At 35.1% G+C, this 18,291-nt stretch overlaps 1 protein-coding gene across 8 annotated transcripts in view; it reads left to right on the top strand.

Moving 5' to 3' along the window:
* The window catches only part of LRP1B (LDL receptor related protein 1B), a 547,576-nt gene that overhangs the window by 374,862 nt on the left and 154,423 nt on the right, over positions 1–18,291 (top strand). For all 8 annotated transcript variants that reach the window (XM_015869154.2, XM_015869156.2, XM_015869155.2 and 5 more), the window contains 7 exons: positions 1,619–1,759; positions 5,213–5,338; positions 6,806–6,922; positions 9,443–9,523; positions 11,153–11,320; positions 12,615–12,797; positions 18,075–18,275. In XM_015869154.2, coding sequence (XP_015724640.1) covers positions 1,619–1,759; positions 5,213–5,338; positions 6,806–6,922; positions 9,443–9,523; positions 11,153–11,320; positions 12,615–12,797; positions 18,075–18,275 — 1,017 coding nt within the window. The remainder of the gene's footprint in view (positions 1–1,618; positions 1,760–5,212; positions 5,339–6,805; positions 6,923–9,442; positions 9,524–11,152; positions 11,321–12,614; positions 12,798–18,074; positions 18,276–18,291) is intronic.

The following is an 18,291-nucleotide window of genomic DNA, read 5'->3' as shown; positions in this document are numbered from 1 at the left end:
GGCAGGGGGGTTGGACTTAATGATCTCTGGAGGTCCCTTCCAACCCCTATGATTCTGTGATTCTGTTTTCTTGTAAAGGCAGACTATTAAAAGTGCGCAGTATTTGAGGATAAAATGTCTGATACAATAAGAGACTTCAATTATTTCAATTGCCTTTTTCGCAGAATATCAGAAATAACAGAATTTCATGATAATATATAAAAATAAGTTTATGTATCAGATTATTATATGAACTAAGTATCTGAAATTGAAATCTGGCATAGGGAATGTTCATGCTGAATCTATTCAGAAAATACATCAGGTAGGTATTTCTATAAACGCATATATAATATGCCATTCATAAATTAAGCAAAATTAGCTGTCTTTTACTAGTATCTCTTCCTTGGATATCTTCATTGAAATGTCAGTAACATTTTCAGCATCCATAATCAATGTGGGAATAGAAATATTATGTGATAGTATATGTAGCTATATTCTTAAAAATATTTGCACTTGGCATTTGTAACATTAAAAATTCTTATTGTTTGCCTTGGTCTCATTGGTCTATTTCTTCAAGTGTAACATGTATAACTTTACACTGACCTTCAAATATAAGTATAAGCTGAGAAAAGAATAATGATTATTTCATGGCATGATGAACATTGAGTTTGCAATTACCTTGAACTTGACCCAAGTGCATGACTAGTAGAATCATCGCTGTTGCTGGAAAAATGTCTCATTAGGAAAAGAGTTTAAACACCATCAAATCTGAATCAAGCAGGTTTCCTGATTTTTGCTTGTTCTTCCCAGCACATTTCAGTGCCTGGCTCTTTTGAAAGACTTTGTTCTTGGTGGGGTCATAGCGTAATGTGTATTTTACATGTAAGACATTCTGAACCTCATGTATAGAAATGTACCTGTCTGGATTTATCCATAAGCTGCAGGTTTCCTACTTAATTCTACCGCAGTAGATTTTTATCATTTCATATTTGCAAAGTTTATACAGTGTGTAATGCAGGTGTTTAACTTGTTGCCTGGATACAAGACTCAGCTTTTCAGTAATCATTCTCTAGTCCTTAAATATGCACTAGAATTTGGGTAGTCTGTGAGAATATTCTTTTCACTATCAACAAGGCATTACAGTATTTTAAACAGGCACTTCCACACTATCGTCTTAAGCACAAATATAAAATAACAGAATGCCACTCAGACTGTTTTAATTAAATGAGTTCTCCCATTTATTACAAATGCATGATCTCAACTCAAATCTGTGTGCTGCTGTGGGCTTTAGGTGGAATTGTTTCAAATAGGTGAAGTTTATGAAGTACTGTTTTGAAAAGTGATGTAGTGAAAAATGCCAAGTCACTGTTTGAGCCAGTGATTGAGCACCTGGTGGGAAGGCAGTGCCAACCCAGGGGAGCTCAGGTGCATGCAATTTACCTGACTGACTGGAAGGAGTGGAGCCAGGATACGCCCTGTCCCAGACATTATGTAGGGGTTGGCAGTGGAGACAAGAGTATCTTATTAGAGTTCCTTGCTAACCTCAGGTCTTCCAAAGTTAAGCAGCTTCTTTCCTTTATTTTTGTGCTCGTAACTGTTGTGTTTGAGCAAATCCTCACTAATTGTATCTATTTTGTAGTTAAACATGGAGAACCACCACCGCAGTTGTGCAAAGCCGAACAGTTTCAGTGCAACAATAAGCGCTGTATCCATGATCGTTGGCGCTGTGATGGAGATGATGACTGTTTGGATGGCAGTGATGAGCACGCTGACATTTGCTGTAAGTATCTTTATTACCGAGTAATACATGCTTGTTAAATAGGAGTGTGAGGAGAGACAAAAGCAAACCGCAACCTCTAAGTCATTCATTTTCTTTTCCTACGTATAATAACAGTAGCATTTACAAATAACACTCAAGTACTGGTTTCATAGCATAGTGAAAGAGTAATGTTGGTGGTCTTCTGACTTGGATGCAGCATTAGATTGGTCATCTGTGGATATATTTGAAACTCAGATTCACATAGTCCTGGAGAACCTTGTTCAAGCTGACCATGCATGAACAGGAAATTATACAATGAGGTCTCAAGAGGTCCCTTCCTACTTGAAGTGATTCTGGAGTTTTTTTTATTTAAAAAAACCTATACAATGCTTTCCAGTTTAGTAACATGTACCCCTACCTTTAAAAACACTGTTCTAGTACAGCTGTATTATTTGTTGTTTGTTTCTTTGTTTTCCTGTAGAGGGGTGTTGAAATGAAATGCTAGAAAGTGTACAAACCATGTATCTGTGTCATTCCTGAAAGCTATCTAACCTGACTATAAATTGAGAGCTGACTTGGCAAAAATGTCTTTTTCCTTTCTCTGATTGTTTCTCTAAACCAAATCTCCTCTACAAAAATGAAAATACATTATTCCTTTTCTTATCACTTGTAGACGCGAAGATCTGATATACTCCTACTCTGAGGCATTGTTTTGTGTGCCTGAATACTTCTGTCACAGTCCTCTCACTCTTGTCTCTTTGAGACAAAATAACTTGAATCTGTTTGGGTTTGTTTGTTTTTGTGTTTTTGCTTTTTTTTGTTGTTGCTGTTTTTTTTTAATTGCTTTTATTTTTTGCTGTGGTGGCGATGGTGTATTTTTGGAGTTCAATAGTCTTTCCTGAATATTGCCAAGTAAAACTTGGGTTACATATCTGAAATTGGATGCGTGTGTTTCTGCTAAGTCTTGTAGGAGCCTAATGAGGATGAGAGGAACATTGATAGAAATATTTGTGTCCTTGGGTGAAACTTGTGTGTTTTGCTTGATGCTCTCGATGCACACTGAGCTAGTTATCCTCTGTAAAAACACAGCCTTCATGATTGTTACATATAGCTAGTTCTATCTTTTTGTGTTGATATATTTTGATATCTCTGTGAAATAGACATTACTGGTTTAATTCTGAATTCTTTTTAAGGTGTTTTCTCTGTTGATCTGAGTTGTATTGAAACATTAGTCAACAGTAAAGGGATTTTTAAAACAAGAAGTTCAACCGATAAAACACTGAGAAGGAAAATCTTTTGATAATGCTGACTTGATTCTTATTTCAATTAGTGTAATTTAAGCTAATTCATTGATCAAAACTTTTGATACACACAAGATTTTTACAGCTACAATTGAAATCATGCATTCTCAAATCTGTATATGATGCATAGTTTGTGTCCAGCATGTTAGCAGTGAGTGATCTCTTTCCAACAGTTACTATAGAAACTTCGGTGGTTCTTCTGGAATTAGTCCAAAAGGTTTGCAGTTATGACCACAATGTACACAAATTTTAAACATAAAAAAAGCAAAGCTTACATTATGTTTAAAATAATGTTTATGTCTCTATTAATAAAGTAAAATTAATGATAAGTCTTCATGTTTGATTGTTATCAGGTTGTTTATACCAGACTTTAGCTCCATTTATATTGCAAGTGAGGCTGCTTTATAAATAAGACTTGGAATGCTTTTCTGCCCAAGTTATTAATTAATATGGTTACTTCCAATGCTCTTTCACCCCCCACTCAAAAAACACTCATGAAGGTTTCATGTGCCACTGGTATCATGCTCACTGTCTGTTGTTTTCAGTGGGCAGAATAGGTTTAAAGGTCAAAGATAAAAGCTACTGAAATGTCAGGGAAAGGCCTGCGAGATGTCCTTTCATTTTAAATACCATTTCTTTCCAGATATATGTTAAACTCTTTAAAAAAGAGACCAGATAACCAAGTAGGTGGATAAGAGCTTGGGATTTTTGTTTTTAACTGAGCGTTTGAAACTACACAGTTTACTGCTCTTGTGTAGGTGAGTGAGATCTGCTAATAATAGACCTTGTTATTAGTATAAAGAGCTGAACATACATACTTGTTACAGCTAGGAGAGAAGGTCAGTCATATGTACATGACTTGTATGCTTTCAAAAACTTCATGCTTCCTACGATATTAAGTAGAAGTGAGAAATATTCTACAATTACACATAGGCTACCCAGAAATGAGTAGGTTTAAGTAAATGTATGTAATAGGGCTTAAATAACTTTTGGTTAATCCACATTTATTAGAATTTAAGGTATCTTAAGTCTTTGCATGTGCAGTTAGGTTTTTGAGATAGATGGAGCCATATTTTTTCTTTCACCTACTGTTACATAACAAATCTTTGGTGACACCTATCTGATAACTTATGAGAGATCAGAGGTCAGCTACATTTGTTGCAGTTCTAGAAAGATTTAATTTCATTATTTTAAGCCTATTGTGAAAATACTGATTTCTTTAAGTTTCTGCATGGTATTTATATATAACATGCTCATTATAGATAACTCATAACTATAACTCATTGACAGCTTATATGTATAACGTATATGTTTTATTGAGGATTTTTTTTTTAATTACTAATGTTATTTGCAGGGATCGTAAGCAAAAACCATTTTTGATTGAAAGCAAAAACCATTGAGCTTGATGGATCCAAGTGTTTACCATATTTTGTTACATTTTACAACATGAATTCTTATGTCACATTTTGTTGTTTTAATTTTAAAAAATTATTCTATTCCTCCAAAATTCACAGCCCTAATCCACCCCAGATAAAAGCCTGAAGAAAATGTAGTCTTTCATGTTTTATTCAACATAAACCAATGTCATTTAGCATTGCATAATTTTAACCAGTGTGATAGATATATGTATTCAGATTGTCAAACTCATTTGAGTGCCATGCTTCCAGGCATGCGTTCTATCACATACATGGTACAGGCAATAAAATTTGTATGTTTTAAATGGATCCTTTGTGTTTCAGGCCTGTTTAAATTTCTGAGATCATGACTTTCTGTGATAAGTCTTCAACCTGGGGCTTTAATTTATAATATATTACAAATATGCAGGTTAAACCTTGTGTTTGAACTATTTTGGAGTCAGAATTTTACCTCTTCCCTTTTGATTTCTTTTTGTCTGTACTTGTTAAATGTTGCTAACTTTTATCATTTAGTGATTACTAAAACAGGACCTCCATAGGAATTTAATTACTATGTACTCTTTAATTATTGGAGTACTGTTTAAGTACTTCAGTATTTTTTGTTGACTCAATTACTGAAGGCTTTTTTGTCGTGATGATGATAATATATCCAAGATAACCATACTAACTGCATCACCAGGGAATATTATTTAATATGTTATTTTCAGCTGATTTTCTCTGTCTTCCAAGGAAAAAAACTCCTCTGTCTTTTCCCCCAGTCAATCATAGTTGTCCTGAAAATCAGTTTAAGTGCCAAAATAATCGCTGCATTCCCAAGAGATGGCTTTGTGATGGAGCTAATGACTGCGGTAATAACGAAGATGAATCAAATAAAACCTGTGCAGGTAATACCTTTACTTAATTCCAGCCCCATAAGCAATTCTGTGCTGTACTGAACTGAACCAGTCAGCTATTAGTAATCTGATTATTGTCCTTTTAAATTAATTCAGATGTTGATGCCACTTAGATGGAATACAAATTATATTTTACTTCATCTTAGTGCTTGATTGTGCTTTCCAAAGTAATTCAGCACTTAATCTGTCCATATGGGCTGACTGTCAAAGTACTACTTAGGTACAAACTTGTTCCTGCTAAATCTTTTTTGGCAGTTAGAATTGTTTGTTAACATGCTCTGATGAGTAAATTTTACTTTGTGCTGACAAAAGCATACTTTCTTACTCTGTTTCCCCCTGGTACCTTGAAAATTGTTTTCATTTGTAATTTTATTTTCTGTATAATGGATTTTTAAGGAAATATCGAGGTGAAGATTGTTCACTGATTCTACTGCAATAAATCATGGAGTTCCAAATCCACAATGGTTATTTCTTGTCAGTAGAGTATGCCAAACAACCATTGAATGTTTGCTGTCTGAAATGTCAGACATAATGGCTCTTTAACTGAAATGCAGCAGTAGACAGCTTTGCCATAAGTTCCCAGGATTGATTCTGTTTGATTTAACTTTTCATATATGGAAAGGTCTGTTCATGGGTTGTTTGTGCAGTTTGTCTAAAAAACTCTCTAGCACAAATACAGATATATAAATTCCATGTCACCATTACAGTTATTGCAGACTGTAATACATATTGATGTCTTTTCATATTCAAGGTTGTAATCATAATCTACTTTTCTGTTTCTGATGTTTTAGTTATGAGTTCACATTTTGAATAAATTCAGTTATAGGATCAGCTTTATAAGTTAGGCTTTATTGATATTGTACTATTTATCAGATTTCAAAATCATGTGTGTAATTGCATGGTATAATTTCTTTTGGTTATCTTTGTTTCATCAGAGGAAAGGCATACGTCATGTCCTTTAATGGATCATTATGGCTGTGTATTTACAGATGGAAAGATTTCAGGAAAAGCAAGGCCAGGCACATTGCGTGCACTGTTGGTTTTATTGTGTGTGTGTAAATATGACTCTTAGTACATCATTGCTTATAGTAGGAAATACAGATTTATTTATTTTTTTAACAAGTAAAATTCCAATTGTAAGTTATATGTTTTCATACCCTGATTCACTACAGCTCTAGCACTAATGTTATTTTATCGAGCATTACTGTTCTTCTACTGACTAATACTGTGTATTCACACTAACAAGTATATGATTCAAAGATAGATAGGACAGAGTCCTGCAGATTTCAATTTCCACTGAAATCAAAGGAGGTGAATGATGTTTAGTTAAAGTGAAATGAGCAGCTAGGCCAGGAGATACCATCTAGATTTGTGACTTCTACATACAGACTTTGAACCAAAAGATCTATCAGATTTAGTCCATTTCCCTTGCATTTTTGGAGTGTTTTGTCTTGACAGCAAGAACATGTCAGATTGACCAGTTTTCTTGTGGGAATGGACGCTGTATTCCAACATCTTGGCTGTGTGACAGGGAGGATGACTGTGGAGATCAAACTGATGAAATGACATCCTGTGGTGAGTGAATATTCCTTTCCAGTGGGAAACAGGAAAAAACACACATAGCGAGGAAATGTGTAAATGAACGTGGCTGATAGTCTGTGCTTCATGAAGATAAATCTTAAGGACTTCAGGTATGAGAAAGTTTAGGGAAGAAGGACTCATTTAGTGAATTCTGTTTAATTTTGAGTTCATCATGACTGGCAACCAGTTAATACCCATTATTTGAGTTTGATATTACTTTTTAAGGCCACACTTCTCATTTATACCTGCATTCAAGGATTTTCAAGATACACACACACACACACACACACATATATATATATATTTATTTATTTTCATATGTTTCTTGGAGTATTAAGCTGCATTCCCTTGGCTTGTTTCATGTTACTTACTCCCTCTCACTGGACTTGCTGTATCTTCCAGTCTCTGAAATTACTCCAGTCTGTGTAATGATATGAGATGACACTTGATACTGATAGTTTCTGTGAGTAGCCAGTGTTCTTGGGCAGCTTATCAATTTACAGAACATAATGTTCTCTTAGTAATTTCTTTCCACATGTTTTATATGGTATATTCTGTCAGCTTATCTGGAATATTTCTTTAGATCATCTAATTAGTATTGATTTGTCTATTGTAAACTTTGTCTATTCCATACTTGAGGATCTTGTTCCTTTATTCTTGAGTGCTGTGGCTGTACAAATATGTTAAACATTTGATTTTTCATTATTTCTTGTGATTTGACAGCTAACAAAAGGCATTCTAACTATCAACGTTACTTGACTACTCTGAATTATTCTGCGAAAGAGTTTGAAGTTGTTTGTTGTGTTGTTTTTTTATTTTATTTTATTCAGTAGTTTGCTTTTTGTTACCATTACAAATCATATTTAAGTGCAGCAGTTCTTAGCTATGAATAACTTGAATCATACTGGTTCAAGAACTTATGTATACTTATATCAGTAGATAGCTGCAGTGAGCAGTACTGGACAAAATGATGCCAGTAACTAAACATACTTTGTCTTAAAATATAACCACATTTGCTAAGAATCATGACATTTCTGAAGAAGGATTGAGAGCAGAGTGTGCTTATTTTTCTCTTGCTTTCATAAAGGAAACAAGGCTTAAGATCATTTTTGTGTCCATCTGGGTATCTGCCATACCATTTGCACTCAATCACAAAAGGGTGAAGAAAGTATCAAAGAATAAGAGCTTTTACAAGACAGCTGGATAGCAGAGGGAAACAAGACTGGTGTCCATGCTGTGGAGAAACTTCACTGTGAGCTCAAGAGGCAGTTTTGTTGTTTACCAGGCAGTGCAGGGATGGCTGTGAAACAGCTTCAGGAGGTGTCGTTTGTATGACAAAGGGAGCTGGGGTGGCCTTAGGGACAAGGAGGGATAAAAAAAAATGAGAAAAAAAAATTAAATATAGTTAAATTTGTAGAAAAATACTGGAAAGTTAAAAGTAGAAGAAAAAAAAAACCCAAAAACTTTCAGCTTTCCCTGGAAGATCTAAGGAATATATCTATATCTAAGTACGTACATATATGTATGGTTTGCATTTGATAACTGGTGGTTTCTGAGAAACACCTTCTTCCTTGATGGTCTCTATGTAGATCAGATTTGAGGCTGCTCATTACTCCTTTCACATTGTTAAACTTCCAGATTATTTCCTGTAAATTTCTAAGTTTTGTGAAGTGGATCTTGTGTTTTCCAAATTATATAATGCAAACAGTTTGACATCTTAATGGCATCAATGCACATACCCTCCTCATTGATTTCAGAAGAAAAAGTTGAGGAAAAAAATCAAGCTGTTTAATGTTGAAGTATGTTAGGCAATTGTGAAAGCAAAGTGGTAACAGAATAATGGATGAGTCTCTAAGGATGATAACGTCTTAGTTTTCTACTTCTTTTTTTTTAATGGGAGAACACATAGGAAGTGACTGTAAATACTGACATTTTGATTTTGTATTTTACTACATCATTGTGCAGTAACTTTTATCTCTGGCTGTTCTTTGGTTTGTACTTAATCTTCTGATTTTTATAGTCTTCCAGTTCCTGTCTTTTATGGCAGCCATTGCATTTGGAGAACCCTTTTTTTTTCTTTTTTAACCTAAATGAAAATGCTGAAAATACTTGTATCAGTTATTGAGTTAATGGTGGAGACAAGCCTTGTATGATGGCAGTATAGGACCATGTCATATAACACACAAGAATGCATTTCATTGATCTCCATTGAGAAAGGATAGATATTGACCTTAATTTACTGTTAAAAGCCTTTCTATCATTTCTTTTCATTCTCTTACTATTTCTTCCATTCTGGAGTTTCTTAAACAGATGTTTCATACAGTGTATTTGGTTTGATTAAATCATGCATGCAAGACAGTGAAAGAAAAGTACTAAAGACTATATATATATATAGGTATGTATATGTATAGTGTGCATATATGTATAGTGTGCATATATATATATATATATATATATACACATACATACATACTATATATATTAAATAGTTTTTGGTTTTGAATGCTTTTTCAGAATTCCCAACATGTGAGCCACTAACTCAATTTATTTGTGAAAATGGAAGATGCATTAGCAGCAAATGGCTCTGTGATTCAGGCAAGTATCGAGTGCTCAATATCTGGAAAAAAACATGGAAGATATTGCTTTGTTATTGTTTTCTTTTGTGACTGAAATTACCAGTTTGATTTGTAACTGCTCAGAGAATAAATAAATAGTAATTGTTAGTTACTCACCTAATGGAGAATGCAGCAAAACTGAATGATTATGTCAGAAATGCTGGCATGGATATGGTGATGGTTGCAAATATAGAGTAGAATACAGAGTGATGTAGTAGTAGAATAGAGTATGATGTAATCTTCAATTGTTTTAAAAAAATAAGTAAATGATAACAACGTTGCTTATGTATTTTCTGCTTTAAGGAAACAAATCAGTTCCAGTGACAAAGTATCTACCTTGTTTGAGGGCAAATTCCACTTAATAAATAGCATTTGTCAGATGGGAAGTCTAGGAAGACTTATGATGTTATTACTACTTTTGTCATAAAGGGAATGTATTTGGTAGCTATTCACAGGAATGTTTTTCCCAGCATTATGACGTGGGAGAGATGTCTTGCTAGTCTTAACAAAATTGGACTGGTTCTTTTCTCACCTCAGAATATGATATTACTGTGATTTTTTGAGGCCGAAAGAAATTTTTAGCTGTATATGGGCAGATTCCCTAAATTATCACAGTGTTCAGAAATTCTGTGTAAGGAAGCCCTATAGTGCTTACGGAGCGCTTTTTTCTTCTCTTGGTGACCGCAGTCAAAGTAGCAGAACTGCAATGAGATTGTTGTAATGAGTAGAACAAAGTAAGATATCACTAAGGATAAAATAAAACAGCTTAATTTGTGGCCATCTATATTTAAGCAGGAAAAGAAATGAAGAAAATATACAGCCTTCTAATGCCAACTGGTAATTTTGACAAAGTGTGAGTAAGTGTAATGATCTTAGACTATCTGCAAGTGAAAGAGCAACGCAGGCTATTAGTAGAGTTAGGGAACCATATGTTCATTTACATTTAGACCTTACAGAAAGATCCTAACAGCCCAGAGGACCACATAGTCACCACCCACATGAGTTAACATGAGAAAGTGCCAGATTCTGCACCTGGGAGGGGTCAATGCTGGCTGTATGCACAACAGAGTGGAGGATGAGAGGCTGGAGAGCAGCCGTATGAAAAGTAATCTCAGGGTTTTAGCTGACAGCAAGTTGGATCTGAGCCAGCAGCGTGCTCTGGAGCCAAGAGGATTTGACTGTAACCAGGGGACCCTCAGGGCCAGCACTGCCTCCAGGCAAGGGAAAGGAATGTCCCTTCTGCTTTGTAATGTGTGGCCTCATTTCCAGCACTGCATGCAGTTTGGGTGCCATGGTATAAGGACATAAAGCTATTAGACAGCGTCCAAAGGGAGGGCTATGAAGATGGAAAAAGGCCACACATAGCAAGGTGTGTGTGGAGCAACTGAGATCCATTGGTTCAACTCAGAATCAATAGTGTGACTTAGTGATCCTTCCAACTCAGTATAGGTGATGAATCTGTGTATTAGAAATAATTTCACTGTATACCTGTTGGAAGCTAAGAAAAATACTGTTTTATTTACTGTGTGTTATTTTCCTTCCTGGAAATAGCTTGTTTCACTTGGTGTATTTATTCAGATTAAGTATCTTTTAAAATCAATATTTGCAGATGATGATTGTGGTGATGGAAGTGATGAAGTAGGCTGCATCCACTCATGTTCTGCTGATCAGTTCAGGTGTTATAATGGCAGATGTATCCCAAGCCATTGGGCATGTGATGGTGACAATGACTGTGGAGATTACAGTGACGAAACCAGAACAAACTGCACCAAGGAAGGTTAGCTATCTTATTCCTCCCACATTTCATCTCTTGTAAATATAGAGAATATTATATTGTAGATACAGGAGACTTTTCTTCAGTCTGTGGCAAAAGAGAGAATGCTTTTAAGTATTGCTTGGTATAGAAAATAAGTATAGCTCATGAATCCAGCAGGGGGTGAGTGTTCAAGCAGCATGTAAGAAAGGGAATTAGGTTCCAGGAAGTTCAGAGGAGACACGCACAGGGATATATATAGTTAACATACAATACATACACGGTGGGTTTTTTTCAGATGGCAGTGAAGACTTAGCCTCTAACTTGCAATAATCATACTATAAATTTTGGTGTTAAGTTTCACCAGGCTGCTGACGGTCATACAGATTTTGAACATCATCTTAAGCTTAATTTTAGGACAACCAAATTCCAGATCTTCAGGGAGTTAGTTAATAAAACCCCCTGGGAATCTATTCTGAAGGACAAATGAGTGGAGCAGAGATGGAAGGTTTTAAGGAGGCTTTCCTTAGGGAAAAGGAGAGCTCTCTATCCCCTGATGTAGGTTGTTAGGAAAGGGAGGCAAGAGCATGGTTGTGATGTTGAAGCATAAGAATGTTTTAACAAAGTACAATAAAGTCATTAAATTTTTGTTTTTACAAAATGTATTAATATTTATCTCTACCAAAATAATTGATCTGGAACTATTAATTTGCCTCTTAATTCACTCCCACGTCAGAGCATAAAATCCTCACCTGCCTTTTCATACAGTACTGTGTCCTCCTGGGATTTGAGCCACTGTGTCTGAAATAAGTGTTTTACAGTCGTCATCAGTCCTAAGGTGTCCTGCTCTGCTATGTTTATGTACACTTGTCCAGGAGCTTAGTATTGCTTTTTCTAAGATGGAATGCTGGAAGCAAAAAGCAAAGCAACATCTGATAAAATAAACCATAACATTACAAGCAGTGCTACAAAACTTATTAGAATAATTCTTTATTTGGATAAACATGATTTTTTAACTTTATCAGTGTTTTAAACACATTTTATTCCTGTTAGTGTATTATGATTCCTAAATGCAGTGGTAATAAACAGCTGGTCTGGGAAAGAGAAGAAAACTGAGAAGGCCATAGTCTTGAAAACGCTTTGAGATTTTCTGAACGATTTTTGGATTGATGAGACAGGAGGGGGCAGTGGGATTTGAGTTATTCCTGCAGACTGTGGTTTTGGCTTTGATTAAGAAAGAGAATTCTAATTCATTGTATACTTTGCATGGAAAAAGCTCACAAAGCATATTCTTTGGTGTAATTCCAATTTTTCTAAGAAACTCCCACTCCTGGACGATGCAGTGGGAAGGAATTTCAGTGCAGTCCTGATGGGAACTGTGTTCCTGAGCTGTGGCGCTGTGATGGAGAAAAGGACTGTGAAGATGGTAGTGATGAAAAAGGCTGTAATGGAACTATACGGCTGTGTGATGAAAGGACAAAGTTCTCCTGTGTGAGTACAGGTATGTCTTAGTAAATCATGCTCTCATTTACTCACACTGCATCTGTGTCTGTGTGTGGTTTGCTAATAGGTGTGCAATAGGAATATTCATCTTAGTGTTCATTACTACTTGAGATGTTATTTACACCAGGAGTAAAACATTAATATGCTACTCTAACCCATTTTCTGACTTATAATATGAAATTGAAGGCTTTTGAGATTATGTAAGACTCAAACTGTTCTCTGTAACAGTACATCAAAACAAATACTGAAATTTAGCATTTAATAGTACTTCAAAGTCCAGGTATTTTCTTTCATTTTCTGTCTTCGGCACTACAAGCAATTTGAAATGGTATAAAGTAATTAGTTAGTAGACTTCAAAGAATTAGAACTGCAGCTTGGAAATTTGAACTTCTATTTTGAGAGGAAAAAATGTGTTCTCAGAGAAAGCATAAAATCTAATCTTGTTACAGTGCTTCATTAAAAAATTGGGAAAGAATGTGACTTAACTAACATTTGCATTAGGATTTTTCAAAGTCATGCTTAGATGGAACATGAAATGAATGTAGGTCATAAGTGTATTATTTCTTAAATTTCGTTTCAAATTTCAATGAAATATTGAGGGTAAAACATCTTATAAAAACAAAATTTACAGTAGGGGATGTATGTAATAGGTAGTAACTTTACCTGAAATTATTAGTGGAAAAGAGAACATATTCTAATATCTGTCTGTGTTATAACTACGCATGTGAAGTGCTGAGATCCAGTTATGTAAACTATGTCTAAAAGTATTTGGGAATGTGTATGAACTGAATTCATTATTAATGTGGTGAACTACTTGATTGCTTGCTGATAACTGGATTTCAAGCATACAGAAGTAACTGTGTCCAAATAAAGAAGTATAAGATAAAAACTTTTTTCTAGACAAAATCTGAAAGTGCATTCCTGCAGTCTCTGAAAGTAGATATAAAACAAGTTGTTTTTAAATTAAATACCATCAATAAATGAAAAGAGATTCCGCTTTCCTAATAGAATAGACTTTTCCCTAAAATATACCGCCAGAAACCTGAAACAGGAAATGCACTTCTGAAGTGCACTGTCTTTTTCCTGGAATCCAGGTGGTGAAGAGTTCTCCAAGTGTTTTTCTTTGCTATATATTTACTCAGGTTTATAGCCATGTGCAGGTAGTGCAGCGTCCCTGTGACTTGGTAGAATGGAGGATGAAATGTGAATTCTCTGGCTGCTTTATATAAATGCAGGATAAAAAAAATTAAAAAAGAAAAATCTTTCATCTAGCATTGGATGAATTCTGGGACTCAAAGCTTTCATTTAAAGGATCACAATCATTCATAGAATCATAGAATCACAAGGTTGGAAAGGACCTATAAGATCATCTAGTCCAACCATCCTCCCTCTACCATACCTATAGAAAACCACTAAACCATATCTCCTAGCTCCCTATCCATACACTAGATAGTTGTGTGGAACTATCATGTTAGCAATCAGTTCTGACAGTTCCATAGAGAACTCTTCATTGTTTTCCTTCCACTGGCCCTAAAGGGGAGGAAAACTGAAGTTCCGGAGGAAACCTGTTGGTAATGCACTGGAAGAGGAAACTGAATTAGATCTTTTATTTCACGAGTTCTCCACTTCGTTCCAGATGGTGGGAGTAATGAAAAGTAATGCTGTTATGAGGAACATTTTCTACCATGATCCTTTCAGGTTTCAGAATGTCATTTACACTGTGGGTTATTTGAAAGAAATAATAGCAACCAATTTCTTGTATTTGTGAGAATTATAGGAGCTATGAGAAACTGGCTAATTTCCTCTTAAATATTCCTAACTGGAGGTGTCCAATTTCCTAATGCAAGCGATTTTTCGATATAGGATAATGGTAGCCTCTAAGATCTGTAATATCCAGCTCCTATTCTGACATGCTGTTAAGAAATTGTATACAGGGTGTTCTGTATTGCCCTTCAGTAATTAGTCTCTCACAGTTGGATCAACTTTTACTAACGTCATCTGAATTGTTGTGGCGAGCATCGTTTGCCTTCATCTTTTCACTAGTATAACAAGCTTTTGAATATTGAAAGACATCTGTCATGTCTCTTTAATCACCTTTTTATAATTAAGTGAAAACATCTAATTCTTGATTGATTTTTAAACTTTTAAGTATTTTTGTTGGTTGCACTGTACCTATACAATCTGTGCAGTTCATAAACTGATAAGCAGTGTCAGCCGAAGCTCTACAGATCTATTAACTTGCATTAGCAGATTTGAGGTTGATATCTCATCTCTTTTATCTTTTGTCATTTGCAGATGTTTGCAATGATGTGATAAATAATGTGTTAGAGTTTTGAGCATCGCTAGGATAAGAGATACAGTAGCTACTTGATTGAGATAAGTAGTGTTGGGTTGCTTCTAGCCCGTTTCTGCTTTTAAATTAGATTGAGATACTCCTAAATTAACTTAGACTAGATTAGATTAGGCTAAAGTTACTATTCTAAATTCAGATTCTGATCTCCAAAATTGTTATGAGCATGTACCTCATCTTAATTTTATGTACTGCATAAATCCATCCTTTTTATTCAGACTTCCTACTTTGCAGATAGCAGGTAGTCTCAACTCTTACCTCTCCTCCAAACCAAGTAAGATAATTGGCTTAATGGCATAGCTGCGGCATTTTGTTAAATGTGTTGGATTAGAACATGTATATTTTTGTGTGTGAGGTTAAACCTACCTTACAGTTTTACCAGCCAGGAGCAAGTCTAAGATGACTGAATGCAGGCAGCTCTCATCAAAGTGGGTTTCCTGAAATTTAATAAATCATCAGTCCAAAAACTTCTTGAGCTCAGTGGTTTAAAAAAAAAGATAATAAAAATAAAATAAAAGTTAATTCTCTATTGTACTTGCTCATATTTGTAGGAAATAGAAAAGAAGCATTTGAATCAAACTCTTCCATGTAAATTTTGTTCAGATCTTCTGATATACTGCTTTACAGTGAATTCTTCAGGGTTATGTAAGAGTTATGGAAAATAAAAGGTGTCTGTTGAGCACTTAATTAGTGCTCAAATTTACTGTAAAGGCTTTTGGAAACCAGAAGTGTAAGCTTCAGTAAGGGGAATTAAAGCAAAAGCAGTTGAGTGTATTTGAAGTAATGATTTCAGGAGAGTCATAATATTCCATTAAGTCCATCTCTTCTGTATTTTGTTTAAGATTTATATCTTGTGAGTATATTCTACTTAAGAGCATGTCTCAGCTATCATAGAGAAAGATGGATTTTTTATTATAACATATATCTTCATTAGAGTAAGGGGAATGCAGGAAAACTGATTTACTCCATAAATATTTGTATGTATAAAAGATTAAAAAAAAACAGATTAAGAGCTCTATTGATAGCTACGTCAGTTTACTTTGGGACCCATCTAGTTCGCTTGACATTGATGTTTTCCAGTAGCTTTCACTTTACTGCTATGTTATAATACGTGAAATCAATATTCACTTCAAGATAATTAATATAGACACTTTTATGAAACACTTCTGATTGCATGTGGGAATAAGCAGTGTACTCGTAATACATACAGCTTTGTTTTCCTGTGTCTGTTCATTCTTATATTTGCAGTCTAGGGTATTTGGGCCCGACCATTATAGGAGAAAGGGGAGAACTGCTGATTCTAAACAACATTTCTTCCTGTTTATGTTTCCATATGATTTTGCACTGGTAAAATTATCTTCTGCTGTTTGAAACATTCACTGCCATATAATAATGAAATTTCAGTTCTTACTGTTGTTCATTGAAAGTGAACAACAGCATCACTTTTACAGGAGCATATTTTTTTGTTGTTGTTGTTCTTGGTTCACTGTATTTGTATCCAGTTGTCATTCTCTGTGGAGGATGGCACCTTTCCCATTAGAAGAAGGCAGAATAACAAATGCAAACTATTTTGTTAATCTTAGGCTAACTAGAAAATAATTCCACTGTAAGAAATTAAAATCTACTACATTGCTGTGGAAGACAGTAGAACTGCAGCTAGGGATGCTACATTTTGTGGAGTATCTTTACAGAATCTCTGTGACATAGACTAACTGATAGCCTGTAGTAGTTTAGGTACTGGGATGCATTTAATAACCAGTAAGATTCAAGTTTTATCCCAGTTATTTATTCCACACTGTCATGCTTACTGGCCCCACAAAGTCATACTCAGTCTTGTTTTCTTGCTGGGAAGATTTCATCTGAACTGGGAAGGCTGAACAGGAAGACATGTCAGTTCATGCTGTGCAACAGTTTGCAGATACGAGCCCTGCAGTTAAGTCTTGGGCATCACGAACCAGTCTTTGGGCATCCACAGACATTGCTCTTGCTGGATCTTTCCTGGATCACCTTTTATTATCTATAAATAAGCAGTTTGTATGTAGAAGCATAGTGCAAGGTCTCCTTATTCATTGGAGGGATAAGTCCATGTTGCTTCTCTTCTACTTGAGAGTTCAAAATGCAGTTTGAGATATGTTCATAAAAAACATGTGTATGCACACACTGGTAAGCAGTAGCTTTGCAATCTATTATTCTTCACCTATTACAATCCCTGCCTTTGATGATTCTAGTTTAATACCCCTGTGCTTTTAAATGTCATAACCACTTTCTCTTAAGAGACAGCTTTACATTTCCAAATGCTGGTGGTCACCACAAAAGTGCATTTTTATTTCTTTTTTTTACCTTATCAAGAGTGAAGAAAATAATCAGAGAACTGCTTTGGTAAAATTGAAGCCTAACTAACTATTATAGTTATTCCATGTAAAAAAGGATTATTTCTTTGACATGTTCTGAGCATTTATTGTTTATGCTTCTGAGAAAGGTTTTGTTTCCTAAGCTCACATTAACAGAATGTGAAACACTGCTCCTGTTGAAGGCAGATGGAGTAGAAGATAAAAGAAGAGAGAGGAAGAAAAGATGAATATTCTATTTCTATATTTCTATTCTAAAAATAGAAAATAATTGGCGTGATTTGGAATACCTAACTGAAATTATGAGGATGTATTCTACCTGTATGTAGTTCTGCTCAGCATAGGAAAAAAAAAATAGGTTTATTACTACTTAGAAAATTGGGATGTCAACACCAGTGTGGGTTATACCTCAGATTCTAAGTACAAGTTGGTTTCCTTCTGCTCATCCAAGAGGAAAGTATTATTAATACAAAAGCGTAGTACCAAAAGAATAATTTTCTTTATGATGTTACTGAAGGCTTTTTCTAAAGCTTACTTCCAGTCTGATTTCCTGTGTTTATTGTCTCTTTTCTCCAAGGGAGATGCATTAGCAAAGCGTGGCTATGTGATGGCGATATTGATTGTGAGGATCAGTCTGATGAGGATAATTGCGAGGGCTATATGTGTGGACCACCAAAATACCCTTGTGCTAATGATACCTCCATCTGCCTACAGCCTGAGAAGCTCTGCAATGGGAGAAGAGATTGTCCTGATGGATCTGATGAAGGCGATCTTTGTGGTATTTCTTTTAGACA

This window comes from Coturnix japonica, chromosome 7 (genome assembly GCF_001577835.2).
Source record: "Coturnix japonica isolate 7356 chromosome 7, Coturnix japonica 2.1, whole genome shotgun sequence".
Taxonomy (NCBI): domain Eukaryota; kingdom Metazoa; phylum Chordata; class Aves; order Galliformes; family Phasianidae; genus Coturnix; species Coturnix japonica.
Note: the sequence above shows the minus strand (reverse complement) of the source record. Positions and strands in the feature narration are given on the sequence as shown.